This window comes from Apus apus, chromosome 11 (assembly GCF_020740795.1).
Source record: "Apus apus isolate bApuApu2 chromosome 11, bApuApu2.pri.cur, whole genome shotgun sequence".
NCBI classification, from domain to species: Eukaryota; Metazoa; Chordata; class Aves; order Apodiformes; family Apodidae; genus Apus; species Apus apus.
The window spans coordinates 1,437,335-1,454,669 of NC_067292.1; the positions used below are offsets into that span (position 1 = coordinate 1,437,335).

The window sequence follows — 17,335 nt, forward strand, 5'->3', positions numbered from 1 at the left end:
AGGCTCATGTTAATCTGTTCTCTTCTTTTTCTAGGATAAAGATAAAGTTTCTCTAACCAAGACTCCAAAGTTGGACCGGAGCGATGGCGGCAAAGAGGTGAAAGAGCGAGCAACCAAACGGAAGTTGCCTTTCACTGTTGGAACAAATGGAGATCAAAAAGACTCTGATACAGGTACAAACCCAACATGTTGCACCCTCAAAACGTGACTGTTGGGGCAGGCAATCCATGTTTTTTTTAATGGAAGGAAGAGGCATGTGTACAAGAGGACAGCCCCTGTAGGCATAGACATCTGAAGCTGAATGGATTAAGGCACTTAGGTTCTCAGTGATATATTTAACTGGACAAGGAGGTGAGGAGACACCCACCCTGTCCTTGGCCTGCTGGTCTGGTCTAACTAGTCCAGTTCACGAGTTGCAGCTTAGACAAGCTGAGAAGCTGTGCTGGGCCTGCTAGTAAGAACTTAGAGAATAAGAGAGTAAAGCTGAATACCCTTTAAAAGAAAAAGTCAAACTGTTACAAACAAGCTTGCATGCAACAGCCTAAAGTAAACCTGATATACGTGTGTGTGTCAGTATGAGTACGTGTGTGTGCCTCTCTAGCCACGCTTTGTTGTTTTAGGGCTTTAAACTTTTAGTATTTCACTGTCTTAAAACTGAAAAATTACTTCCAGTTGGTGTGTGCACAGGTGTTGTCAAACATGTGTAAAACTGTCTGGAGGTCATTCCCATGGGCTGGAGGTGTGACTTCACCTGGGCCTGTTTGGGTGTTTAGGTCTGTTGGTCCTCGGGACTATAAGGACATTAAGGTGACCTCTTTGCCCCTGTTCTTGGAACTGCCAGGGTTGGTTTGGTGGCTGCAGCGTGACTGAGCAATGTGTCCTCAATACACAGCTGGTGTTTGGGAAGTGTTGGTGCTGCTCTGGGTATTTCAGCCTGGCTGGGTTGTGGTCAGGCAGGTCACATTTGGTGGCAGAGGAATGTCTGGTACTCGTGGCCTTGAACACCGTAGCCCCATATAGCTACAGAGACATTAAATGAGCTGTTTGCTTTGTAAGGCAGTTGGGAAGAGCTGTTGCAAAGCTTTGACATGGAGAAAATAATGTTGTTTTGTGAGGGTCTCAGCTATGGCTTTATGGGCACAGATTTGTGGAGGTCCTTTCTGTACACTTCTAGGAAACCCACACCTGGAAATAGTTGTGGTCAGGCAAGGATCAATAGGCAAAGAGATAAAATGGACTAAAAGTTGGGAATATGCCTAAAAATGGTAAACAAGATGCATTTGCTGTTCCTCTCAGGAGAACATGTGAGGTGGTCTGCTGTGGGACATGGTGTGTCAGCCCATGGCTGGCCCTGGTTCCCAAGGTGGGAGGACAGGTTTTAAAAGATCTCCAGTGTCACTTGGGCCACACAGCCCCTGTGGTGATGGGGGCTTTTTCACAGGTGAGGATGGAGGGTAGCATGTCCCAGGGCTGGCCCTGCATTTCTGCAAATGGTGATGTTCTCAGTTGCTCAACTCCCTGTCAGGAGAGAAAGTCTCAAAATGGGAAGCCATTCCATGTGACAGCTCATCCCAGTGGCTGTTGGCAGGATAAAGGGTCTTGTTGCATTTGAGGGGTGCAGCCAGGCAAGTGCATGGCAGAATGGATGAACTGGGTTGGCATTTGTGGGAAAAGGGGTGTCCAGAGCCATGGGTGGGTCACAGCCCAACATGGGGGATCTTCTCTCCCTCTCCAAACAGGCGGGGGGGATGTGTGGGGGTGCTTTGGCAGAGCTCAAGGTGCTGCAGCAGCTCACTAGAATGAATTCAGGGATGAGTTTGGAGGGAAGGCAGAGCTGGTTAGCCAGAACCACAGCTGCTGCTTTTTGTCAAGGGTGATTCTGCCATGCTCTCTACTTGGTTGATAATTTAAAGCCAAACTTGCTTCAGGGCTGACCCTCCTAACAGCTAAAATGTCATGGTAGGGCGCCACCAGCTCGCTCTCCATGTCCCCCAGCAGCAGTTATCTGCTTCTTACAGGGCTCTGGTCTCTCTCTGGCTGTAGAGCTGTTAGAAATGTTTCTGCTGGCGGCAAAAAGAGAAGGAAACCAAATTAAAAAGAGAGCGCCAGGGTAGGAGGAGCAGAGTGCTGCTGGGGAGAGGCTGTGTGTGCTGCAGGGTGCAGAGCAGCACAGCCCAGGAGCCACCCCTATCCACCACCTCCCCCTTAGCCCTCTGCTTTGTGATGATCTTGGGACATCTTCCCCTTCCTCCAGAGCTCGTCTTTCCTGGGGAAGCGGGTGTGCTGGGCCTGGCTCCCTGCTTGCATGGAGGACAGACAGAGACCTCCAGGTGGTCGTTGTGCCCGACCCCAAGGTGGTCATTGTGCTCAAAGGTGCATTTAAAGACAAACTGGGCTTGACAAATGCTGGGAAGGTGTAGGTGAGTCTCTTTGGTGGGGACTGAAGAGAGGAAGTGACTCAGGTACTGGGGAGGAGGTAGCAGCAGGATGCTGCAGCTAACCACGCAGAGGCAGACTGGAGCCTGTTTCTCTTCTCTGAGATCTTTTACTCCAGGAATCAGATGCTTGAGATGGGAAGAGGCTTACAGGCACCTTGCACCCCTCTTGCATCACCCCATTGCAACTGTGGGGCATTTCAAGCTCTTCTGTTCCTTGGCCTGGTTTGAAGGCTGGCTTGCATTTGGCAGGTAGAGGCATGTTTGTGGGTGCACAGAAGTTGCCCACTTCATACTGGGATGGTCTAGTGTCCCTGAGCCTGGGCACTTTTAATCAGCATGGCACTTGTCTAACAACAGACCTCTGGCAGTGCATGCCCAGTGTGCATGGCCAGAGGACAGGCTTTTGTCTCCAAGAAAGTGGCAGCACTGCTCCCACCCTGCAGCCCTGGGCAGAAACCCCCTCACCCACAGCCCCAGAGGAGGGGGAAACTGCTTTGGCTTGTTTTGCTCCTAAACTTTGATTTCAACTGTTGTGAGAAGCTGCAACATTGGCGTTTGCTGTGCCAGTTGTGGAGTTGACTTCAGATAATTTCTATAAGGCAGTGGTGCTTCCTGAGCTGCTGTGCACAGGCTGTCCTGTTTGTTGGAAGGTGATTTTGCTGGGGCATTCCACAGCCACATGGAAATCAGCTGTAAGGATGTGGGAGCTGGGAGCCAGCAGAGCTCTAGTTTTGTCTGTAGTGGGATATTTTGTCCCCTATTTAAACAATGTAGTCCTTGTCCTGATCTGTTGCAGTGGCTCATCTTCCTTATAGCACAGTGTAACCATGTTTTCCCAAAATAGTTCTGGCTCAGCTTTGCCATAAGTGCACAGTACGTGGTGCAGGGAAATGTGGTGGGTTTGCCTGGCTATGGTCTGGGGCAGCTGGGCAGAGCCCCCCCATCTTATGGCCTCTGTTTGTCCCCTTGCTGTGCAGGTGGCACCATCCCCTTGCCAGCAGGTTGCCAGTGTTACCGTCCATCTCTTGCATTCTCATGGCACTTCCCCTGAGCCCTGTTGCTTCCCTGGATGGCTTCTCCAGTTGCAGCCAGGCATTCCCAGGGGAGCTCTGTGTTTGGGGACAGACATGTCCCCAGTCCTTCTCTCCCACTGCAGCCGGGCAGCTCAGCTGCCCTCCCTTCAGCCCTGCTCCTGCAGCCCCCTCCTTGAGCTGGCCTGGGAGCGAGTGCTGCTGGCTGAGTGCTGATGTGCTGAGAAAGGCAGCAGGTCAGCAATTTCACTCCTGTTTTTCTTTGCAGCAGCCCACCCCCTTTTTAATTGCCAGGACCTTTAGTGCACCCTGGTCCTGAGCTCCCAACACTGCTCCAGGGTTTGATCCAGCCGGAGTCAGGCCTGGGGAGGTGCTGCTGGCCAGCACTGTTTTCAAGTGTGTGGTTAGAGTACAGTAGGTTCAGTGCTAAATCTTTTCAAATTATCGCCTTCAAAATGGTTTCTAGAGCAACAATTCCAGCACTCGGCTTCCTCAGAGTAACCTAAATAAACTGTCTTTAGGAAAGAAACAACCCTTAATTGCATAAAGCCGTGAGCCTCCAGACTGAGCATGTTACAGATCCAGCGCTGTGGGAGCAGCATCTCTGTGCCTGAGACTTCTCCTCCTTCCTTCTCCTTTCCGTCCTGCAGCATCTCCCCACATCCACAGGCCTTGCCCAGGCTCTACATGCTGTCTGGTGGCTGCCAAACAAGTCAGGCCAGCTTTTCCCCCAGTGATTTCAGCAGCTCGTGAGGCTCCGTGCAGCTCCTCCTCGGTGCTGGCAGGAGGTTGGGCATTTGAAAAAAACACATAAAGAAATATTAGAAAATGGTAACATTAAGCTTGCAGAGGAGCAGGGGACTGTCCTGCTGGGGAGCCACCTGTGGGAGAGGCTGGAGTGGTGGGCAGGGGTGGCTGGCACGGCAGCTCTGCTCCCAGAGCTGGTAGCTGAGTCACAGGATGACTCAACTCAAACTGCCGGCACGGGGCTGGCTGGGCTGGGTGCTCCCCACCACCACCCAGCCTGCAGAGCCCACAGCAGCACTGGTGCCTTCCCATGGGTGGGATCTTTTCCTGCGCTTTGCCATGTGTGCCACATCAGGTCAGCTGGGAGACCACAGCCCAGAATTCATCCTATGCACCCGTAGTGCATCCTTTGGCTGGATGTCATTGAGTCCCTTGTCTCGACGTGGAGCTGTGGTTTCCAGGCCTTTAGTCATCATCAGGGAGAGATAGGACTTAATACAAATCTCTGAGCACTGTGAGTTAATTCTGGGCTCCTAGAGCTCTCCCTTGGAGCTGGAAAGGCCTCAGCCAAGGCTGGGGCAAAACTGCGGGTCCACAGCAATGCTAGGCACCCTGTGACCTCCTTGGGTGCTGAAAGTCTGTCCCCCCTGAGGATTCACATGGGAGAAGTGAGTGATACACTGGAGTTGGTTTTGCCTTTGCAGGGTTGCTGCTGGTTTTTCATTTCTCCAGCCCCTCAACTTCCACTGCTGCTCCCTGGGCTTGTGCGAAATCTTGAGGGCTGGTTTTGTGTGTTTGTTGGCAAAAATCAGTGCATGTAACAGACATTCAGTTTTGTCCAGGTTGTGTCCAAACCCTGCTAAATAATATCCAGGCTTAAATAAATGTACTATGAAAAGCAGAGACACTGGAACCATCCTGTGCTTGTGCTCACTGCCATAGCTGTGTAGAGCAGCATCTGCTCTTGGTCAGTGAGAGCTGCAGATGGAGTGCCCAGCCCTCACCTCAGCAGCTGTAGACAATAACCAAACACCTCACTTGTGTAAAGTTCCCCAAAACCAGTGAAATCCTAATTTTGAAGCTTTTTGTTGTGCAGATGTTTGTGTCTCTGGCAGCTCTCCAGCCGAGTGCTTCGCAAACCTGACCTCTCCCTCTGGCCCCCCCGAGGAGAGGCATGGGGAGGGAGGAGGGGGTTGCATTCATCTGACAGTGCTGCAGAAGGGGCTCTTCAGTGGGTTGGATCCCATTTAAATCCGGTGGGAATCTGGGTTCTTGGCCTGCCCTCCCCGTGGCCTCCCACCCGAGCAGTGGCACTGCCAGTCCCCAGCTGGAGTGGGAAGGCTGATCAGCCTGTGGTTTAGCAGCATTTGTGGCTTCGGGTCATGGGATTTCTCAGCATCACTTGATATTTTTGGTGGTGGTGATGATGCTGCAGTTGTTTGAGTTGAACCGAATGTCATGGCAGGCTGTGCTGCCGTGATGGGGCTGGCAGAGGGGGGGACCCACCTCAGTGCAGGGCACAGAGCAGGAGGAAGCTCCTGTTCTGGAGATGGAGAACAGCAGCGTCCTGTGCCATCAGAAATCACAATGGCATCATCTGCATCTGCTGTGGTCTCATGGCATTTGATGGTCATCTCAAGCCAGGGGGGCAGGGAGAGCTGACTAGGCTGAGAATGGGCAGGAAAACCAGAAAACATGGCCTGAGAGCCCAGCAGGCCTGGAGCTGAAATGTGGAAGTCCTTGAGCTGTTTCTGTCTCCTGCTTTGAAAAAATGAGATAAAAGCAATATTGTGCTTTTAAGTTCTTGACTAATAAGGTAGGTGTAAGCTGAGAATAAGAAGCTGGTGGAACTACTTAATCTCCCCAGCCCTCCTGTGTCCCCACCCCATTGTCCTCTCTTGCCACCCCTCCCAGCTGCCCACTGCGTTCTTCTGGTGTCTGGAGGAGGTGTTGGTGACCCTCTGGCTGGAGACTGGCACTGTCCATCCATCCATCCATCTCCCTTCTGATTTGGGAGGCCTGGCAGCTTCCTTGCCCCCACCCTCAGCTCCTTTCCTGACCAGGCAGCAGATTTCTGAGGTTTTGTGTTGCAGTCCCCATGATTTTTTTAGACCTGGTGATCTATTCATTTAGCAAGCAGCCGTAGTCCTGGAGCAGCAGTCCATGGGTGCCCCTGCCCCTCTGCACAGCACCTGAGCTCTGAGACTCCACCTTGGCACAAGAGGGCTTTGCTTTTTAGGGAAGAGGAGAGAGAAAGAGAGATCCTCTCCGAGCTGATCCATGCACACCAACCTTGCCCTGGCTTCGGAGGGTGTCTGGGACCCCAGGGCTGAGCCCAGGGACTCATAGCTGGCTGATGGAGCAGGATTAGCAGGAGCATGGTCAGCAAGAGCTGGCCTCAGAGCTTAAAACTTCTGCTGCTTCTCAGCCTCCTTCGTGCTAATCCCCAGAGTATGTTATGTGATGCTAATTACTAGGTTAGAGAACGCTTGATGAATCAGATGACCTAAACCATGGTCCTCTCCCAGAGCTGGTTGTTGGGTTGCCTAATGCCTGTGAGTGTTTGGGGCAACACTGCTTGGGAACGGGCTCATTAGTCACAAGTTGTGAGGCTGGCGAGGGGATCCGTGAGAAGCAAATTGTTGGCCTGTTAAAAAACACATCTGCTGATATTTGTGCGTTGGCTCCGCTCTGATGTGTGCAGCTGGGGGGCTCTAATGGCTGCGCTGCACTGGGTCTTTCTTTGGTTGTATAATTTCAGTCCTTTTACTAAAATTGTCAAGAAACTGTTCTCACCTAGCAACCAGGGAGAGAGTGAATGTCAGAGCTTCTCCGTTTCTAGCTGAGCTCCATAATGCTGGTACAGTGTGGATGTTCTGGCAAACACCAGCCTTCAGATCACCCTTAGAAACTCCCCGTGTGCATCAGCCATCTGGGAAGTGCTGTGCGGAAAAGCAGGTCGTTTTATGACGAGAGCTGCCATAAATCTCCCGTTTCCCCCCCTGCATCACCTCCTTAGCATGCAGAGTGAGAGGCTGCAGTGTGCTGTGTGTCTCTGTGAACCAAAAATCTATCAATGATGGCTTTTTCCTTAATACAAGAGCTTTTATCAGTGCTGTCTGCAGAGTGTCCTGCCCCAGCTCCTAGGAGGGAGAGCTGGCCTTCCTCCCCCATCCTCCCTCCTCCAGCTTTTTCTGTTTCATGCGAAATGAAAGGTCTGGACCTGAAAATTGTAGTGATTTGCTTTCAACATGGAGATAGTTGTTTCTGATAGAAACCTCCCGGTTCCTCTCGCAGCAGTTTGTTAGCTGGTGGCCACTCTGGTTAAGAAGATGCATTAACATGTTTCTGCATAACTGTGTTGTCTGTCTTGCAAGTCTAGGGCAAACACCAGGTTATCATTAAACCTCTCCAGCCAAATTGTGCTTTTTAATACAGGTCAAGGCCTCCATCCCCAGGGAGCAGGGTGAGCCGTGAGTGCTGTGGGCTCAGCTCCACACACAGTGACCTGATGTGGTTATAAATGGGCTTGTTCCCTCCCTCTGGCACCTCTCCTTCATTCCTGGCTGCCGAAGCCAGCACCTCCACAGCCTTTCAGCTTAGCTGTGCAGGATGAGGCTCTGGCTCTGGCCTTTCTCTATCTTTCAGAAATGGACTCAGCTCCCTGCTGTACAGACCTCAGGATATTCTGCTGAAGCAGACCCTACTACAGCTTTCCCTCTCCTTTTTATCCTTCTCCTTTTCCTCCTTGATTTCCTTCTTGGCACCTGCCGTCATCTGGCTGATGAGCCAGATGTCATCTCCTGTCTCTGCCCCCCAGCCCATTTATGCTGCAGCTCCTGCAGCGCGTCCATGAGCTCCTGGTGCAGCTTTCCAGCCCCAGCACTGTGTTCTCTGCTTGGTGATGGTCTCCGTGCCATCCTGCCGGCTCTGTTTGCCCTTCTCACTGCCCTTGCAGCCTCACGCTCGCCAGGCTTCTGTCCTGCTCCCCTGCTGCCCTCTCTTGTTGTTCAGCTGCTCCCCCCGTCGCGCCGCTGCCGCGTAACCTGCTGCTGCTGTCCTCCCTGGAGCCTTCCCCTTGGCTCCCTCCTGTGTGTTTGGCGTTCAGTTCCAGGGTGCCCACAGACCATGGGATGTGACTGTATCGTGCTGCTGATAACCTTTCCACTCATCATCAGTCTTTTTCACCACGTGGAGGTCCAGGTCTGCAGATGCCCAGTGAGCAGGTGTGAGTGTCCGCACACCGGGGCGCGGGGCTGCCCGCGCTCGGGTCAAACCCTTGTGCCCCTGGCTCGAGCTGACACGCTCCAAAGCGTTCTATGCCCTACAACTTCTGCAGTAAAAATGAGTCACTCTTACGCATGCTAGGCAGCGGATGGGGAAGGCAGAGGCTTGTGCAGTCTCTCGGGGGTGCAATGCAGTCTCTATTGCTGTCTGTGCCATTCTAATTTATTCCTATTGATCTTTTGTTTGTGTGCTGGCTTGGCAAATAAACTGTTGAAAATCCCGACTCATTGGTGAGCCGACAGTCGGCTCCTCCGTGCAGCACTGAGATGTTCAGCCTGAGCTGCTTATTTGGAAACGGTATTTTTCCTCAGGGTACCACCTTATATGCATGTGTTGTCATGTCAGAGCAGTTTGAACAGATGCTTTTTGCATTACAGGGTACGACGCCTCTGTGGGGAGCGAGGAGCTCTGCTGCTCAGCTGCAGCTCCAGGTTGGAGCTCCTGTCCCCACAACCTGCCAGCACCTCACAGTGCATGCTTGAGAAACCTCTGAAGGATTTTCCATCACTGCCCTTTTCTCTTTCCCTCTCTGCCTCTCCTCTCTCTCCTGTTTTGGCTGGGGCGGGAGGTTCAGCCTTCATGGTCCTGCCCTGGGACCTCCGTGGAGCCGCTGACAGGCTTCCACAGCCCTGGATTTTTGCTCCCCATTGCAGCATTTCAAGCATCGCATGACCTGGAGTCTGATTTGGCCTGAGAACCGCCTGCAGACTCAAACCCTTTTGTCCTGGGCACCTGCTCCTGCTCTGCCTCTCAGGTTTGGTGTGATGAAAGGAAAGAGCAGCAGTTCCCTGGCTGCGCTCGGCAGCCGCAGCTCAGCTCAGATCCTGCTTTTCCCCTTTAAGCTGGTGCACGCGGTTCCTGCTGGCGTCAGCGCGAGGGAAGAGCTGAGCAGGATCCCCAAATTACACTGCAGCAGCACCAGGCTGAGGCTTTGCACTGGAGGTTTCCAGGAGGCTGAAGCAAGCAGCAAATGAGCTGCTTTTAAAAATAGCTAAATGGAGGTGGGGCTCATCCCCACTGGGATCTTCCTTCCCGCTGGGATCAGTGTGCACGGTCCAGCCGCCATCTCTGGTGATGGGCAGTGAGATAACCAGGGCAGCAGGGCTCCGTGCCTGCACACCCCCTTGTACCTCTGTTTTTTGTGCCTCCATGCAGGGACTGGCGTGTGTACAGCCTTGCTGAAGGGGTTTTAGTGTAAAATAACCTTTATTCCTGTTTGCTGAGGGATTGACCCACTGTGAGTGTTTCTCTTAATTTGCTCCATGTTGCTGCAAGGTGTTACAGAAAAGCATTTAATTAGAGGAGAAGGAGCAGCCTGCAGGAGCCAGTGGCACTCATTGCTGTTGAGCAGAGATCTTTGTGCAGGTGCCCCTTTTAAATCTGCTGGAAACCAGATTCTGACGAAAGTTTTCCAGATTGAAATAAAAAGCCTTTGCAGCTGGGTTCAGCCTGGGCCCAGCCAGGCCTGGGGGAGCCAGCCCGGAGCCTCTGCTGAGACCGGCGGAGCTGCCAGCAGCACTGGCACCAGTCCCTTGGGAGCAGCTCCTTCCCCATCCTTCCTGCTCACCTTGCAGACCCTCTGAGAGGCAGGGAGCCTGGGGCTGGGAGCCATGGGATGCACAGCCCAGCCCTGCTCCGCTCCTTGTGCAACGGTGCAGGACGCGCAGCCGCCGACCTGCTTCCCGCGGGGGCTCGGAGTGGGCAGCGCTGCCTTGTCCGGCTGCCGCCCATGGAGGAGGTCTTGGGGCACCTGGTGAGGGTGGCCCCGGCACTGGAGGCGGAGTTCCCTTCGTTGCCGAGGGAAGTGCTGGTCAGGCAGAGCATGAGCAGGATCCCCCAGTGCCAGGGCCCCAGGCGGTGCCACCTTTCCGCAAGGAGCCCGAGTCCTCAGCTGCCTCCCCATGGCCAGCAAGAAGGTGGCAGTCGCTTTCCAATTTATTTTTATCTTGTTGTTCACATGCTTTTTAACGTTAAATGTTCTGTGGAGGAGGAAACATTCTGCAACTGTAGAATTAATAGGAGTTTAGGGGGTTTTGGTGGAACTTGGTAATCAATTCTTGCAAATCACAGGCTCACACTGACAACCTGCAGCAGCCGAGTAATATTAATGAGAGTGTTCCCATCCTAATGAGGGCTCAGGTACGCACAGAGCAGCCCTCTGCCGTGCACGGCCCTTCTGCATCACTTGTGCTCCAAAGGCAGTGGCTGAGGTGTGACCCCTGGAGCATCCTTGTGCTGCCCCCCTTTGCAGCGCGGCTGGACGCGGCCAGGATCTGGCTGCTGAGCCCAGGCAGGCAGAAGAGCCAGGCCTGGCCAAGTGGGATTTAACAAGCCTACCTTCAACAGTGGCTCCAGAGCCTAAGGAGGAGCTGGGAAGAGCTGTGGATGTGGATCAGGCCTCCCTGTGCTCGGGGCCAGCCTGCCTGCCGGGCCCCGCTACGCAGCAGCCCTGCTCCTGGAACTGCCCAGGATAAATTGTTTTCTTACCGTAAGCACATGGAGTTTAATTTTATTTGAAGCCATTAAAAAACTATCCACTTTCCCGTGATCTGATTTCATCTTCTAGCTCTGTTATGGCTGTCAGGGTGACCAAAATGTGGCTTTGGAGAATTAGACTGGGATTCTTCTTCAGTGCAGCTGTGTTTCCAGGGCTTGTGTTTGAAGAGAGGTGGCCCGTGCTGGCGGCTGGAGAGGTTCCCTGCTATGGAGTTGTTATTTCTTAAACATACAGGATCCCAGGTAAAGGGGCTTGATGGAAATCATCAGCTCAGGATGAGACCTTTGCAGCAGAGGATGGCACCTTGGTGCATAGTGCAGGGAAAAGGGTTTCAGAGCTGCCTGGAGTGCAGGAGATGCAAGCAGTGTGAATCAGGCTGGAGCAGAGGAGTTGTCCCCACACACTGCTGCCCTCCTCTGCCAGTGACTTCTACTCCAGTGGCAGTTTGGTGAATGAATAAGGAAGCCTGTGCTTCGGTGCAAAGTCCGTTGACTGAGTTTAGACCCTGCCATTGGTGGTTCCACCTGCCTCCCTGGACTTCGCACGGGGGCAAAGCAGGCTCTGTCCTGCTGGTGGCCGTGTGCTGGTGACCCACATTGAATCTGACAAAACAACAAATACAGCTGGATGAGCAGAGCTGGGTTAGAGGTTTCAGGTTGCAAGATTTGCCTTTCCAGGTGCTACTGGACCCTGCCCTGGCACAGGGGTGATGGTAGGGAAGGGACTGGATACAGCCAGTCTGTTAAGCTTCCATCTTTGTGATCCATTACAAATCCTCTTTGATCTCTACATCTCCCCACACACTTTTGACTCCCAGCTGGGGACTGGGCAGACACGAAGTGGTACTTGGGGGAGTTTCTCTTCCCAAGCTGCTGGGACTTGAAGCCCTGTTTTTTTGAGAGACAATTACTTGCTTGCAAACCTTGTATCATCTCTCTAAGACTTGGGGGGATTCTCAAAATATCTTCAGCAAAGTAATAAGCATGTTTAGAGTCAAACGTTTGAGTAGCAGAGGGCCCTTGTCTCTGCTGCCTTGCTGGAGGACTCAGCATGGTCAGCCCAGGTGACAGTGCTCCAGGTCACAGCGTGTTCCTCTTCAGGGAGAGCAGGTACTTGCAGCCTTGCTGTGCTAAATAAGCCCCTTGATTCCTCTGTGTGTTCTGGCAGCATCATGGTGAGTACTAGTCCCTGCTGGGGCTGAGCCTGGGGGCTGGTGGCTGTGCAGGTCAAAATTCCTTTTCATTAAAAAGATTTTTACTTTGTGCTTCAAAGTCCCGGGTGGGATTTGCTCTCTAGGAAATCAAGTACGAGCAGTTTGAGAGCAGAGCGTCTGTTTCTGCAGGAGGTGCTGGAACAGCTGCCCTGGGCACAGTCTTTTCATTGCATCAGGGATGCAGCGAGGGGTTTTGCTGCTCAGGTTTCTCGAGCAGCATCAAACTGAACTGGCCTTGATTCGAGCTGGCATTTGAGCAGGGATGTGAGAGCAAGGAGCCACTCACCTGCGTTTGATACTTTTGTGGCTGTGGCTGCTAAAAATATCGTTCCCAGCCCTTGCACACAGCAGGAGCCCTGCAGTTAGCCTGGTTATAAACAAACTCTTATCAGTGCTTGGAAATAGATGTGAGCAAAACTGGATTTTCCACTCACATGCACCATCTCTTCCTTGTGCTTCCTGGTGGGCTTAGGACAGTTGCTGGGTAGGAGGGATGCAGCTTGGCTGCTGGTGAGGAATGGCCATGCTGCTCTGCAGATACAGGTTCTGTCTGACTTGCTCAGCTGGCGCTGTGGAGAGAAACTTAATTTTTGTTTCCTGAACTGGCACCTGGAAAATGTGTTCACCAAACACACATCCCTGCAGTGGGACTCTGGTGTGGCTGTGGCTCTGTGGACCCGCTGGAGAGCCTGTGGCAGGACTTGAGCTTCCACTGGACAGCATCGACAAACTAATGAAGCTTCTCAGGGGGCTGGAGCAGCTCTGCTCTGGAGACAGGCTGGGAGAGTCCGGGGTGTTCAGCCTGGAGAAGAGAAGGCTCCAGGGAGACCTTAGAGCACCTTCCAGTGCCTGAAGGGGCTCCAGGAAAGCTGGGGAGGGGCTTGGGACAAAGGCAGGGAGGGAGAGGACAAGGGGGGATGGATTAAAAGTGGAAGAGGGACGAGTTAGGTTAGACATTAGGAAGAAATTCCTTAGTATGAAGATGGTGAGACACTGACCCAGGTTGCACAGAGAAGCTGTGACTGCCCAATGCCTGAAAGTGTTCAAGGCCAGGTTGGATGGGGTTTGGAGCAACCTGGTCTAGTGGGAGGTGTCCCTGCCCATGCAAGGGGATTGGGACTGAATGATTTTTAAGGTCCTTTCCAACCCAAACTGTTCTGTGATTCTATGAAACAAACCAGAAGCACGGAGAAAGGGCTGCTAACTGCTCTGTGCTGGGAGGAGAGGACCAGCCCGGTGCTCCCTGGGACAGCACACCTGCCATGAGCACCATCCTGGTGGGGGCTCGGTCAGTGTTGATGGTTTGGCTGCAGAGTCCTTGGCTGATGGTGACAAAGGGGTGAGATGTCAACATTTTTGAGCTGTCAGCCTGTATCTCGTTAGCACTCTTTGTTAATGCTTTTAGATGCCTCCAGTTCAGTCCATGCTGTGGTGGTGTAAGGCTGCATACGCTCCTGGAAGCACCATGGCATGACATGGAGGCTCCTGGAAGCAAGATGGAAGGTACAGTACTGGCAAAGCCCCTCGAAGGACCTGCTCCCTCCCTCTTTGATGGTGCGGGGAGAACTGTTGGAAGCCTGTGCCAGGAGAGGCGGTTGGAGGAGCTGGTGGGCAGCAGGAACTGTGAGTGTCCCAGCTACAACGGCAGCGGTGTCAGCCCAGGCAGCTGCTGCAGGTACCACTGCAGGGACACATCCCTCACCACGGGGGTTATCAGTGAGATACGGAAGTGGAACTGGAGAGGCGTTAGGGCTTTGCTCAGAAACAAATGTTGGTTCCGTTACAGTGACATTCATGGCTTGTGTTTCTGTGTCTCCTTCCACCACAGAAAAGCAGGGTCCGGAGCGGAAGAGGATTAAAAAGGAGCCTGCCACCAGGAAGCCTGGCCTGCTCTTCGGAATGGGCCTTTCGGGGATCCGAGCAGGCTACCCGCTCTCCGAGCGCCAGCAGGTCGCTCTCCTCATGCAGATGACAGCAGAAGAGTCTGCAAACAGCCCAGGTGAGGCCCAGGGGGTGGGGTTTGCTCAGAGGTGTGGGACAAATGGGGGTGAGGAGCTGAGCTTGCAGTGGGAGGCCCGTGAATGCCTGGGCTCATCCGTGCCCAGCCCTGGCTTCACTGGGCAGCTCGAGAAGCTCCTTGCTGGTGGCAGAGACGAGCTGCCACCCCTGGTGTGGTGTAGGGGGACTGACACTCTGCTCCATGGGGTCTCCTCACTTCCAGTGCTGCAGACAGGATGCTGGAGCTCCCACAGGACTCTGCTGCAGGCTTCGCACAGGGCTGCTGCTGCCCTTTGTTCTTCCACTACAAGGCAGTGACAGGAGGTGTCCCACAGACTGAACCCAGGCCACCACTGAGCCTGCCCTGGCCACTTAACAAGAGCTTCAGTTCCATGGGAGCCTCCTGCACAGCAGAGCTTTGCATTTTCCAGTAATGTCTCAGGCTAACTCCATAAAGGAGCATTGTGAATAAAGCTAAAATATCATCCTCTGTGGGTTTTTTAATGCTGCTTCTTGTGGAGAGGGGTGAGATGTGTAATCAGTGCAACTGTAACTTGAGATGTGGAGCAGCTGGAATGTGTTTACCATGGATTTTGTATTGAAGTAATTTTTATCTGTTGCATACATGACCCCCCGGGGTTTTCAGTGCTATCTGTGTGCACACATCTGCATCCTACACAAAACCCTTGCAGCTTTTAGCCACATCTTTTGTTGTTCTTAACACCAATCTAGCTGCTTATGTTGCTGTTACTTGGGAATTAAAAAAAAGAAAAAGAAAAAAAAAAAGGCAAAAAGCTGTGTAGTCTTCAGAGCCTTCAGAAGTTCTCCCAGGAAATGTGCAGTCTCCTCCCAGGGCTGTCAGACCTCACATGTACTTGGTAAAAGGCCACTTCCCTTAGGAAATGAGGTTTCGGGTAAGGAGCTGCATTGTCTGCTCCTAAATCATGGGATTGCCTGCAGTCTTTGCAAGGACTGCAGTTCTCTCCGGTGGGCTTTGGCAGCCTGCGATTAATATCTGCATTATCCACACACAGGGTTTCCTCTGTCTTCACGTCGATTTCTGAGTTCAGTCGCCTTGTGGTGAGCGCTCTGGGGAGAGGCGAGATGAGTCGCGTTACACGAGCTCCCTCTAAGGGTCTAGGGCTTCCTTGGAATTGCGGGGCTTGACTCTTGTTTTCTCTGCTCCCTGCAGTTGACACAACACCAAAGCATCCCTCTCAGTCTACAGTTTGTCAGAAGGGAACTCCTAACTCTGCCTCCAAAACCAAAGATAAAGTAAATAAGAGAAACGAGCGAGGAGAGACTCGGCTGCATCGAGCTGCCATCCGAGGAGATGCCCGGCGCATCAAGGAGCTCATCATCGAGGGTGCAGATGTCAATGTGAAAGACTTTGCAGGTAACCAGCCCACTGGCAGGGCAGCCCATGGATCCCACCTGCTCGCACACTCCACCTCTGAGAATAGCTTCTGCCAGAGAAAATAGCTTCTTTATAATGTGGGTTTGCTACTTGGAAAGAGGGGATTAACCAAAAATAATTGTTTTTCCCACTGGGGAGGAAAACGTCTTGCTGTCCTTTGAAAAAGGAAAACACAAACAACCACCTACTACAGGCTTGTCAAAGTAATAAAACCATGAAAAACATCAGTTCCTTTGTTGGAGTCTGGGATCCAAATTCCCAGGCTGCCCTGTCTGCTCTGAAGATGCTCCTGTTCAGGGCAGTGATGCTGGGTTGGGCTTGATCTGTAGCAGTGTCTGGGGCCACCACAGCTCCACGCTCAACTGTGACCAGGACCTTCTGGTCTCTTCTTGTGCCCTTCCACATGGATGCTGTCTTGGAAGTCTGGAGGGGAATTTAGAACAGGAGTCGAGCTGTTCTAACTCTTTTTATTAAAATGCAAGAAAAGATGTGCACAAAAATGCTGAAGACAGTGGGTTTATCCAGCCATGGCTCCGCGGTTGAAGGGCTGATGCCTGCAGCCTTCTGGGGTTCGTTTTTAAGTACCAAGCGTGGGGGGGCAAGTGCAAGGTCAGGCTCCAGCTCTGCCAGCCAGGCATCTGCGTCAGGGAAACAATGTCCTGAGCCTCAGCTGAGGAGCAGCACCTCCTCCTCAGCAGAGCTGCCCAGCTCCTGCTTCTGCTGGTGGGAATGGGAAGAGGAGTCTGGGTGTAGGGCTGCAGCCTAGCCCAGGATTGGAATGGCAGTGAGAAGATGATGAACAGGGCCCTTCCTGCACCCCCCAGGCTGCAGCAGCATGAGGCATTCTTCCTCCCAGCACGTCCAAGAGCTTGACTTTGCTCTTTGCTGTTCTCTTTGCACGATTTTGGGGCTATAAATAGCTCTGTGTGTGCCTCCGCTGGGTGATTAATATCCCAGCTAGACTGAGGTATTGGTTCTGATTAATTCTGGTCACAGGTGCCCCTTCTTCTTGCTCCAAGTTGTCAAGGTTTAACTCTTGGTTTGTTAGTTTAACTCTTCACTTCCTTAGAAGAGACTTAACTGAGAAGTAGAATTACTAGAAAGAAACCTGGCTCAAACCAGGACATGAGTGAAGGTAATGGGATGAGCTTCCACCACCCTATCAGCAAAATACTGGAGAAGCCACTCATGTTTGTTGGGAAACTTCAAAAACAGTTTCTGCTTAAAAGCAGTCTGTTTGAACATGATAAAATATTTCATTCTGTGTTCTTTAGAGGTTTGTTTGAGAACTAGAGGCAGTGTTACTGTGGAGACCTGGTGGTTGGTTCTTCTCCAGGCGGGGGGCCTGCTTTGCAGTGGCATGGCTGCTTGTGTTGGAGAGCATACAGAAAATATTTGTGAGGTCCATGTGGGGGATGTTTCAGAGCAGTGTCTGCAGCTGAGAGCTCAGTCCTGATCTGGGCAGCAGTGTTTTCTTACAGAGGAGTTGGAAGGTGAAAGGATTTGAGACCTTCCTTCCACAGCATCAGCAATTCCCTGAATTTCCTACACAAAGCTTTGCCTTCCCATTTCCCGGGGCCATGTCCCTTCCAGCAGATGATCTGTCTGCAGCACATGGTGTGACCAGAGGGAAAAGTAGGATTAATTCACATACTGCCTGGCTGGAGTAAGCAAGGCAGAGCTGCAGGTTTCTTCCTGCTGTTGCCA

General features: G+C 52.5%; 1 protein-coding gene across 6 annotated transcripts in view; it reads left to right on the forward strand.

Annotated features, from left to right (window-relative positions):
• Window positions 1–17,335, forward strand: part of ANKRD11 (ankyrin repeat domain containing 11) — a 149,925-nt gene that overhangs the window by 120,157 nt on the left and 12,433 nt on the right. For all 6 annotated transcript variants that reach the window (XM_051629691.1, XM_051629689.1, XM_051629690.1 and 3 more), the window contains 3 exons: window positions 35–173; window positions 14,042–14,212; window positions 15,404–15,607. In XM_051629691.1, coding sequence (XP_051485651.1) covers window positions 35–173; window positions 14,042–14,212; window positions 15,404–15,607 — 514 coding nt within the window. The remainder of the gene's footprint in view (window positions 1–34; window positions 174–14,041; window positions 14,213–15,403; window positions 15,608–17,335) is intronic.